Raw genomic sequence first — 12,130 nt, 5'->3', positions numbered from 1 at the left:
AATACATAAAAAATAAACATTTACTAATCAGATGACTTTGTGCTGTGATCTATATTTCATTTTTAGAACTACTTCAAACAGAAACACATAAGCAATGACAATTTCTACACACAATTTAAATAAAAAAAAATAACAAGTTAAAATAATTTTAAAAAAAAGTAAAAGGACAATTCCACGGAAGTGTCAACTTTTAAGTGAAATTTTTTTTTTATGAATTGCATATTTTAATTTTAAAAATATATTCAAAAATAGACAAAGTCTACATATTGCCGTTTCATTTTTGATAATTTTAAATTTTTTGAATCTGGCAGCATTCTAAAGTAATCACACGGCTGACAAGTGAATTGTTCACATTTGTGCTCAAATTATTTTCTTGAAAAATATTTTTAAAATAAAAGAAATGTATCTTTCTTTTGCAATATTTTGATAAAAATATGCATATAGAACAAAATTTAAACATTTTAAGTTTAATATATAAAATAAAAGTAACTTCTTTTACGTCATTCTGTCACATGTCTTAATAATGCATAAATTTCCTGAGAACGAAGATAAGATGTGACGTTGGCAAGTTAGATATAAAACCTTTTCTGAGACAACCTAATTTTCAAAATGTTGAAATTTTTACTAATTCTTACATAAATATTAATCCTGTTTATCTGTTACATTCTGTTTATCATTTACATATTAATAAAACATTTTTTAAATGAAGGCTTTCTTCTACTAAACTTTTTGTCATTCCGTCACAGCATGTTAGCACAGCAGTTAGATGTTAATAACTGCTAGCCAACCTGAGGTTAATTTTCCAAATTCACATTTTACATTGCTTACACATTATACTAAAAGTATAAAATAGTTCAGAAAAATAATAGCTGCAAAATTCGCAGAAACTACCAGTTCTAAGCGGCATGCCAAAAGCTTGGTTGCCAAAATGTTATTCCGTCATGCAAATAAAAAGTAAAAAAGATAGAAAATCCTGCTTTATTAGTTTATGAAGCGCATTATGCCACTAATAATGATATGCATGAGGAAAACTTTTTTTTATTTGAAATTAGATACATAGAAACTTCAATTAATTGTTATTTTGCAAGTCAAAATGTCATTCCGTCACAAATGGAATTGCCCAAAAATGTGTATTTAATCAACAGAAACCAAAGTAGTAACTTAAGTAAGCGTTGTAAATCGTTATAGTCATAATGATTAGATATGTAATGGTAAGATCGATACATAATGATTATGGTCTACTTGAAAGCTTTATACTTCAACAAATTTTCATGACCTTCAAACAATTCTTTATTGAAACACAATTGAAGTACTTCGAGGAGAAAGGTAAAATCTTTAAAAGAAATCAACTTTAAATTAATTTTAACTTATTAAATAATACAATATTTATTAGATAGAAAATAGAATTTTTTGGCTCAAAAGTCACATTTTGCTGTACTGAATAAAACATAAATAGCATTGTAATACTCCATCCATGTGAGCTGATCGCAGTTTTTATACTGCACCCAGTTTGCACAACCACTGACTAAAATGTTTCCAGTGGTAGACAGATTATAGATTAGAACCTCTTTACAGTTGGGCTAATCATTGGAGGTTCCAAACTTCATATATCACAAATGCTCATCAAAAAAATCCCCTACAAAGGGGAGGTAGTTCCAATGCTTGATTTAGGAATTTCCTTGTTTTCTGGGTGAGATACGAAAGAACAAAGCAACTTGAACTTTGATATTTACAAATCTGTCATGGATCAAGTGTGCAATACTAAAAGTAAAATAAAATAAGCGTAATAATAACAAAAGTGTCATTGTGGCATCTTGGGGGTTACTAAAGAAGACACAACTGAGAGCTTTAAAATACTTACAGTTCCTGAACAAATTATTAGACACACTGTAAAATTCTATGTCAAATCCTAATTATCAGGTAATACTATACAGCATTATTGCTTTTACGCAACTGAAACCGATTTGTGCTTGTTTATGCTCGTGTATCAATTGGTTGAATTCTATGATATATAATATAAATTCGACACTGTGATAAATTCGATGATATATTAAATAAATATAGAATATTTATTATATAAGGTAATACATTAGTATATTATAATAATTAGACCAAATTATTAGATGCACTGTAGTGTTGTAATAATTGCCTGTTTTTGCACGAGTTTACAAGCAATACTTTTATATTTAAACATACATTTACATTTTTATTTAGGAGATTTTTTATATACTTCCTATTGGTATTTATTTTTAACGTATTGCATTACAATGTTAACAAATTGATACACAAACATAAACAAGTGCAAACCGGTTTAGATTTATACTAACTTTTAACCAATGAGTGATAATAAACCAGACGAAAAGCCGGACGAAGAAGGAAGGACGACAGAGGCAAGTAACACACTTTTTGTGCTTCGAATTGTTGATAGAATTGATTCAATAATTGATTCCGACTCAAATCATCATACAGCATTTCAAGAAGTTTTGGTAATTTCTTTAAATATGTTGAATGCATCTATAAAAAAAATTGGATTAAAAAAAAGATCTCATAAAACACATAAATATTATTACAGGAAAGTGAAGGAAATTATTTTGTAAGCTTCGTTGAAAATCAAGTCCCAATTTTAGGAACTTAGTAGAGAGTTGGCAGACTTACCTTGATCATATCTTTTTGAGCATAAAGAATGTTTGCCACTCCCTTAATAACATTCTGATTTTTATTAACTGGACGACCTTCCCTGAAAAATACGGAAAAAATCAATAAAAGTTCTAAAGATTATATTCTGCATGATAGTTAAAATTACAAAAGAAAACTTAGTTTTATGTGAGAAAGTTACAACTCCTGATTTAAAAATTATTATAAAGATGTTTCTAAAATAACAAAATGCACACTGCCAAACTATTAAATTATCGCCACTATTAAACAATTCTTTGTTTAATACGTAGAAAACTATGCCAGCATTAAATCATAATGTACAGAATTAGAAAGAATAGGTTTTCTAACAAAAAAAGTATAGACATCAAAAAAAAATTTCTGTTACATTTTATTCCAGAAGGAATTTGTTCTAAAATTTGATCATGTTAAATCAACCAAATATTTTTTAAGATTAAAATATGCAAAATCATTTATATGTATACGGATATATATATCAGTGAATTCTAGGGATGTAACGAATATTTAGCAACTATTCGGCCCTTTTACTGAATATTTGGCCAGATATTCGGTCAAATATTTTGCAAAGTATTTCTTGGGGGGAAATTTGAATAGATTTAATAAAGAATAATTTAAAATTGCATTTTTCTACAACAAATTATTACAAATTGTTATTACATATATTTGTTAAGTTTTAAAGCTTTTTAATTTATGTTCTGAAAGACATATGGAAAAGAAAAACTTGGAAAAATTGAGACTAGACTACTTTATACTTAACCAAAAAATTTGTTTCTGTTTTTTTTTTTTTAAAAAATTTAGTTGATCACAATATATCCTGCTTTATCCTGGGTTTTAAAATTAAGTTAGCAGTTATTTTAACTTTCTAGTAATTTATAAGTGTTGTTTTTATTTCATTTGATTAATAAGTAATCAATTGTATTATATCATTTTATTTCTTCAATTAATTAATTTTTTTAATTAATTTTGTTTTACATTAGTTAATTTGGTGATTTTAATAAATCTTTAGTTTATTATAATTTGGCTTAACTTCAATAAAAATTGGCTTAACTTTAATTTTTTTTTCAAAATTAATTTCACGTTTTACCATCGCATGCTTAATATTTTTATATCTATATTACTATTCACTTTTTTCTAAATAAAAAATCTTAACTTATTTCGTCTAATTTTTTAAAAAACTTTCCTCAGTTGATTTAAATATGATTTAATACCAATTAAATACAGATTATTTGTATAACATTTTTTATAATTTATTATTTTTTTCAGGATGACTTGGTTGTTGAAAAGTTGTTATTTTATTTTATGAATTAAGTTCTACATTTACTTTTTATTACCTTGCAGCTTTGTTTCATATTTTAGGATAGTGGGTTTATTTTAGAGATAAGGATTAAAAATATAAGGATCATATTCTTTATTTATTTTTGCTTGTCTGTTAAGCACTATCTTTTTAGTTATTTATGCTTTAGTTTAATAAATATGGATTAATTGAATAAATAGATATTAATTTTAATTAAATATGGATTGCTTATTGTCAGTTTCTTTTTATATGTTATAATATGTTTTTAAAAATAAATGTTTTAAGTTAAAAATATGCTGTTTTTTTTTAATAATTTTCTTTTTAAACTAGTATCACTCAAGTAAGTTTTTCAATCTTATTTGGTGCTTAGCTTTTCCATAATTATCTTTTTTTTATCGACGCCAATACATTGGTTTTTAATTGTTTATTGCGTTTTCACTTTAAAAAATGTTCTTAGGTTGATTAAATGCATTTACTTCAATTATACCCAAATTATTTATTATCATTATTATTTTTTATTTATTATCTTTATTATTATTTTTTTTACAACAACTTCGTACTTATCAAAAATTTTTTTTAAATAACTCCCAGAAAACTCTCCTTGACTTATAATCCCTTTCATTCACGTTTATAATTCTGACAATTTATTATTTCTAATTAGATTTAAGTACAGTTAAAATCGCTTGAATTTTTTTAATAAAAATAATTTATTAATACGTTCTTAGAATTGCAATTTTATTTATGTTTCTAATTTACATTCTAATTAAATGAAAAATTTTTCGAAATTTCTTTTTTCAAAAAAATTATGGAATTTTACACATTCTACGTGAAAATCAGGGAAAAATTTTCTTCTTATTGAGCATGAATCTAGTGAACATTATTCCTTTATGGTCACTTTTTTTTCTCAAAAAACAGGCAATGTGAAAAAGTTATGTTGTGATTTTTATCTTTAAATTTATTTTGTTTAAAAATTAAGAAAATTTTTTGTTTTGGTTTCTATCTAGCTTTCCCTTTTTTAAAAACATTGGTTTTTATAAATGTTTTTATTATGACGTGGCAATTAAGAGGGTTTCTATTGGACTTGATTTTTCACCTTTTTTTAAAAAAAATATGGTACTTGGAATACTGAGATATTTAGCTCTAAAATTTTCCTTCAAAAATTACAATTGATTCTTATTTTTTCTGTTTTGCTTTTGCATATAATCTTTTTTATGATAGCATTGTGTTTTTGTAGATTATATCTCTCTTAACTTTCAAAGGATAATATTTTTTTTTTGGAAAATATTATTTTTAGAACTGTAGTTTGGTTTTAAAAATTTAGTGGATATTTTTTTCTATTTCCCTTTTTTTCAACTTCACCACTTCAGCTTTTTTAATTAAATTGATTCAGTTTTTAATTTATCTTAAATATTACCAATTATCTTAAGATTTAATTATCTTACATATTTTTATTATATTTTTGTTTTTCTTTATCTCATACCAATAACATAGCTAAGTTTTGATTATTTTCTAATAATGACTAAACTTATTTATATATAAAACTATTTATATTTATTTATATACATAAAAAGTCATTAATAATATTTATTAATGATTTAAAAAAACAAATGTTGCCATTCCAGGGATGTAACGATTGCCATTCTAAGGATGGCCGATTTTTTGGGTCAAATATTCACTATTTGGCTAAATCACTATTCGTTACATTCCTATTATATTCCACTACCTGAATAATTTGATTATTTGAATAGTGAAATATCTGGTACAGCTAAAAATTCACAATAATTAAAAAGGAAGAACAAACAAACAAACCAAAAAATTAGAGGAAACAAACATCAAAAAAATGTTCTATTACTTTTTATTCAAGAAGGAATTTGTTCTAAAATTTGATCATATTCAATCAACTAAATATTTTTAATATTAAAATATATAAAATCATTTATATGTATACAGATAAATACCAGTATATTTCCTTACCCAAATAATTTGGGTAGTGGAATATCCAGTAGAGATGCAACGGATATCCGGCAGGCAGTATCTATCTGGCTGATCCGGCAAGTAGGCCGGATATCCGGTTATGGCAGGATATTATGATTATCCGTCAGTAACATTTGGCTCAAAATAAAACATTGTGTAGAAAGGTAAAAATGAAATATATATATATATATAATTCATCACAATGATGGTAGAAAATGTAATTTTAACATAAAAATCAATATTCTTTTCAATTTTTTTTATACTCATAGTGCTTATAAAATAAAGAAATTATACTTAAAATATGTATTAGGTTTTAGTTTTTATCTTGGTCACGCCTACAACAGCCATGTTATACTAACCATTGATATAAATATTCTTAAAGTATGTTAGTATTTTGAAAGTTATGTAATATTGTCGAGTCTCAGTAGCTCAGGGGTAGAGTTCGCTTCTATAAAGTCGAAGGTCCTCGGTTCGATCCGGGAAGCGGTCGCTAATTTTTCTATTTCGTTTATGAGCATTCCAGAAGCTTCTGGAATGTTCAGTCTTCGTCATTTTCTCTTTCGTTCTTCCTAGAAAGCTTCTAGAACATTCTGTGATACTATAAAAGCGATCCCGTGATTGTAAAGAGGAGTTCTTCTGGGCGCAGACTGGTTGCCGGTCTTTGTAAATTCCTGATGTTAATAAATTATCAAATTCTCATCTTGTAATCTTCACTGAATCTAAACACTTTAACGTGACAAATTTGGTGGAGGCGCCGGGTAGAAGTCCTTGAACTCGACGGCTTCTTCTAAGCCGGTCAGTGTTTTGCTCCGTGATATTGATTGAGAGATTAACTCTTACGTATCAAAACTTGCTGCGGAATATGGTAGTATATAATGTAGTATATAAAAACATAGTATGTAGTATATAAAAATATGGTATACAATTACAACAGAATATATTTACTGTACGGATATACATATTTATTATATTATAATTATATAATAGCCAACCTCTTTGATTTTTAAAATAAAATTAAATTGGCAATCTTATCAAATAAAAACATATAAATATTAACTAATAAATAACTAATTTCATTAATTTTCTTTTTCTAATTTCACTTGATTTAAAAAATTGAGAAAAGATCTGAATGGTTGGCAGTTATATTAAAGACAAATATTAGAATAAAGTAATAAAAGATGATTAAAATTATATATATACTTCAATATTAAGAACAAAAGAAAGAAATATTTTTAAAATTATTAATTTATTCATTATTTCAACTTGATTTTTAATATAAATAAGTTTGAATCTTTAACAGATGTTTGTTTCTGCCACCTACTTATAATAAATATTCTATCAGTGGTTTTATTTAAGCTAAGCACAATATTCAGTGCAGATAACATTCTTCAACTAAGTGTTATTTACATAATAGTTATTTATTGATATTCAGAATTTTAAAGTTAAGTACTTTTAATTGAAAGTTTATTTAAAAGAAATATATAATCATATAAGCAAAAGAAAAATAATAGTTTTGTCTAGTCCAATTAAATATAAATACTTATTTTTAAAAAAGTACTGCGGCCAGATACCGGATATCCAGCTCAAAGATTGGCCGGATATCCGGTATCTGGCCAAATTAAGATCCGTTGCATCACTAATATCCAGCACAACCAAAAAATCAATCATTAAAAAAAAATCAAGCATAAAATGTTCAGAATAGTGCATTCTTCTTGACCCTTTCTATTTTATTTAACATGTCCAGCTGACTTTCGAGTGCAAATTGAATTTAATAATGCCTAATTTTATATTTTTTAAAAGAAATTTGTTTAAAGTTTCAACAAATTTTTACAGTATATAAAATACAAAAACTATGAAAACAGTAAAAACTATGATTTTAAATAAGCTGTAATATTTTTTTTCATTTGTTCTTAATTATATAGGAACTCAAGAACATTATTGATATGTTTATTAGATTCCAAAAATTCATATTTTTGAATAGATATGATAGTGATTACAGATTTTTTAAAATATATGATTAATGATAGTAACAAAAAAAAATATTTTTAAGCATTTCCATTTACTTTCTGCCTCAATCTGACTTATAATTATTTAGCATAAGGGTCCATAACCTATATTGAAAGAAGACTGCAAGTTGTGCAACCCTTATTTAGTAGAACTTAAAATTTACTAATTTAAAATTCACAGGCATGTGAATTTTAACCAGACAACTGAGAGAAAACAGACATGTCACAACATTTATGCAATAACATAAGATTTTAAAAGTATTATTTCTAAATTACAAATTAAACTAAAATAAGAATGACAATTTAAAAGCATTAGAATATTAAATAAAATAAAAAATTAGAACTTAAATATTTTTAATTGCTGTGTTTTATTAATTTCAAATGCAGCTAAACATAAAAACATATTAGTTCCCGCTCAGTATATTGTAGAGGCTGGGAAATCATTGAAGAAAGATTTTTCCAACCAGTATAAATATAGGTTCCAGTACATACCAGTATAGGTTCAGTCGGAGTGTAGTAGTGAGATCCAGCATGTCGAGACATTTATCATACAACAGATTTTCTGGTATAACAAAGTAAAGTGTGGCTACTGTGATTTGCATTCACTTTTTGCAAGGATATCCTATTTTTCATTTCCATTAAAAGGCATTTTAGTTTCTTCCACAAAGTAAGAATCACTTACGAAATGTGAAGTAATAGCCAAGATTGCAGGATGGTAGTCAATAAAAATGAAAACTTTCTTAGTTGGTGAGCTCAAATTTTAAAGATTTAATATGGTTATTTCAGATCTTCATTATTACTTTTATAGTTACATAATTGTATTATAGTTACATACTTTGTACACTATTCGGTACGTTTTTGCTAATGAAACAAAACTAAGCAAAAAACAGTAAGAATGCAATTATTTATACCAACCAGAAAGCAAGTCTCTGTTCCAAATCTCTCAGCAAAAAACAATGCATCTCATGTAAAGGGTCAACAACTGATAAAAACTGCTCAATAGCTTCTGATCTTACATCCTTTTGACTGTAATAGTTATCTCGAAATGTCTGAAAATAAAGAGTAAATTTAAATAGAAAAAAATTATGTAAATGTATCATTTACAGAAAAGTATGCCACATGAAGACACATTTTTGGAATTTTAAAAACAAAAAGTAGTCAAAACTCCCAATATTATTCTGTTATACACATAAACTGTTATTATTTATCATTTGAATTCAAATATAATTTTAAGATATCTTTTAAAAGCAAATTATTATTCACTCACTGCATCCCTATTCACACATATAGATAAAGAAAAATAATTTCTGCTGTACTGCAGCATATATACTTAAATTGCTTGCAAATAAAATTTACTAAATGTACTTAAATAAAGCTTTATCCCTCATATAAGTTTTATATTTATATTTAAGGCACTTAAAAGATATTATCACACTTTTAACTTTGTACCTGGAAACGTTTGCACATAAAACAATATATAGGTGTTTATATAATCAGCAGACAACAGCATATGGCTAATACTGGTCAAATTTAGTTTGTATAGCAGTAAAGAAAAGAAGTCATATTGCTTTCAATTGGAACAAACATTAGAATTCTACATTGAATAGAACATGGCTTTCAAGTATTATATTAACATAATTATTTTTATTGCATGTCAATTCCTTACTCATTATAAAATTAATAAAAGGAAATGAAATTTTTTTTCTTCCTCAGATTAATAAAAATATGTTTCTATAAATATTTGATGTTTGAAAATGTACCTATGGCTAAATTTTTTTTTTAATAAAATGGTTTATGAAAGAAATTTATCATTCCCTCATTTTTCCAAAAATTGAAAATAATTATAATTCCTGGGAACTATCAGATACAGATTGGTTTATGCTATTTTTATTAAATGTAGTACATATGTAACAACCAAAAAATTCTAAAATTTTTATAGCAAATTTATTTGAGCTTGTTTTTTTTATTTAAACAAAGTAGTCATTTAGTATTTGCTCGTACATTGGGAGAAAGCTTTCTTAATTAAAAATAATTTCCTCTGCACATGAGAATAGTTCTCAATCTTTATTGCTGTTACTGTTCAGAGAAAATATCTGTAGGTGTGAAGATGATCTATAAGAATCATTATTGATCACGCTGCAGTGAATTTAAAGTATCCAATCAGGGTGTTGTTGGACCACAAAAATGACAGGAAGACATCGAAAGTTAAAATGTTGCACTTTTATTCCAAAAGGCACAGTTAAAATGCAATGAGTGTGATCGGGCAATATGAATAGAACATTCTCGTTCTTTCATGAATCTGTTTTGTCCTCCCTTTTAAAGATTTCTCCTACAAAGTGTAATAATATTTTCTGTTTATTCAAAACGCATTTACAATTAACAAATCCCAAGAAGAGATTGATTATGTTAATGACGCATGAGATTTTGCAGCTTTGTTGATATTTAAGAATTTTAACGTGAGCTCTATGGGGCTTAAAAAATTTAAAAGAAGACATAACGTCATTTTCCGGACTCTCTCTGGTGAATCTAAAGATGAATCTAATGAAATATGTGAACAGTGGATTAATGAAACCCTATCATACTTGTTTTGAGGATACCGTGGAAATGATGCTTTCAATATTGATGAAGTGGGTTTGTTCTTCAAATGTCTTCATAATTAAAGCAATCAATTTCAAAGATAAAAATTGCTCAAGAAACAAAAAGCACCGACCAGCATTAGTTGTAGGCAATGCTTCAAGTACTGAAAATTTGTTTTTGCCTATGATTGCAAAGTATCAAAATTCCCATTATTTTAAAAATGTAAAAACTTTTCCTTTGGAGTACAAATCTAACAAAAAACAATGGATGACAACAATTGTTTTTTGAAAGTTATATAAGGAAATTAGATAAAACATTTATAGCCCAAAAACAAAATGTGATAACAAAAAGCGATAATTTTTGTACCGTCTACATCAAAGCAATACATTTGGGAAAAAAAGTGAAAGCAATAAATTTGTAATTTCTGCCACCAAACACATCACCTGAAGGATCAGGGCATCATAAAGTGCCTGAAACAGTCTTATTGTAAAAGGCTAGTCTGGAAAACAATAAACGATATTGAGAACAATTGTCTCAATTGAAGTTGATGTGCTTCAAGCCATCATGAGACGAATTTCCTGAGTATCACAGAAAAGATTGATGAAAGTGATGGAGAAGATGAAAATATAGAAGCACCAGTTCAAAGCACACCAGAAGATTGAGCTTCATTTGAGATCCTATAAAAATTCATAGAGAGCAGAAAAAATGTGGATGCTTCTATATTTGTTATAGATGATTTGTAGTTTACAGAGACTCAAAAGTGCTTAATCTAAAAAAAATGTCAAATTACTTTACAAAAATATGAAATTTAATTATAAGTAAGGCTGTTTTATAATAATCTTGTTTATTTCATATTAATTATAATATCTAAATTTAGTAACTATATATTAAAAAACAAAACAAAAATGTAATCTAATGATACATTGATGCTTTTTAGTTCGTTCCGATTTGAGTTATCTTGAACTGACAGTATATAATATTTTTTAATACATATTTTTGAAAACTAATGGATAAGGAGTTCATTTTAGATAGTTATAACAAATTCATTAATTAGTTTGAAAATTGAGAGTTTTAGATAAAAAAAAAAAAAAAAGACTGAAAATTTCAGAATATTAAATGAAGAATAGCAAGTTTACTTCCATATTTAGTGGTTTTACTTATTCAAATATTTTTAAAAAAATTATAAATATATTAGAAATGAGTAAAAAATTCTATTTTGTAAATAATTTTTTCTGCAACTCAACAGATTTTCAAAATTTTAAAATTATTATTATTATAAAACTTTATTATTATTACACAAATACTCAAGAGAATAATTGATTAAAACAGGGGACTAGGAATAACTTGTAAAACGCAGAAAAACTCAGAGGAAGTATAAAAAAAAATACTTTGAAATTGAGAAAAACATATATTATTTATTACATTTCACTATGCATTATTAAGCATTCATTATTGAATTTTAGAATATTAAATGAAGAATAGCAAGCCTACTTCCATATTTAGTGGTTTTACTTATTCAAATATTTAAAAAAAATTCATAAATATATTAGAAATGAGTAACAAATTCTATTTTGTAAATATTTTTTACTGTAACTCAACAGATTTT

At 25.9% G+C, this 12,130-nt stretch overlaps 1 protein-coding gene across 8 annotated transcripts in view; it reads right to left on the bottom strand.

Moving 5' to 3' along the window:
• The window catches only part of LOC107442943 (FERM, ARHGEF and pleckstrin domain-containing protein 1), a 99,398-nt gene that overhangs the window by 21,257 nt on the left and 66,011 nt on the right, over positions 1–12,130 (bottom strand). For all 8 annotated transcript variants that reach the window (XM_087157935.1, XM_087157940.1, XM_087157941.1 and 5 more), the window contains 3 exons: positions 8,863–8,996; positions 2,656–2,737; positions 2,328–2,514 (listed from right to left, as the gene is read on the bottom strand). In XM_087157935.1, coding sequence (XP_087014061.1) covers positions 2,328–2,514; positions 2,656–2,737; positions 8,863–8,996 — 403 coding nt within the window. The remainder of the gene's footprint in view (positions 1–2,327; positions 2,515–2,655; positions 2,738–8,862; positions 8,997–12,130) is intronic.

The sequence above is a fragment of the Parasteatoda tepidariorum genome, chromosome 2 (assembly GCF_982258835.1).
Source record: "Parasteatoda tepidariorum strain Cologne lab strain chromosome 2, Ptep-v5.0, whole genome shotgun sequence".
NCBI lineage: Eukaryota > Metazoa > Arthropoda > Arachnida > Araneae > Theridiidae > Parasteatoda > Parasteatoda tepidariorum.
Note: the sequence above shows the minus strand (reverse complement) of the source record. Positions and strands in the feature narration are given on the sequence as shown.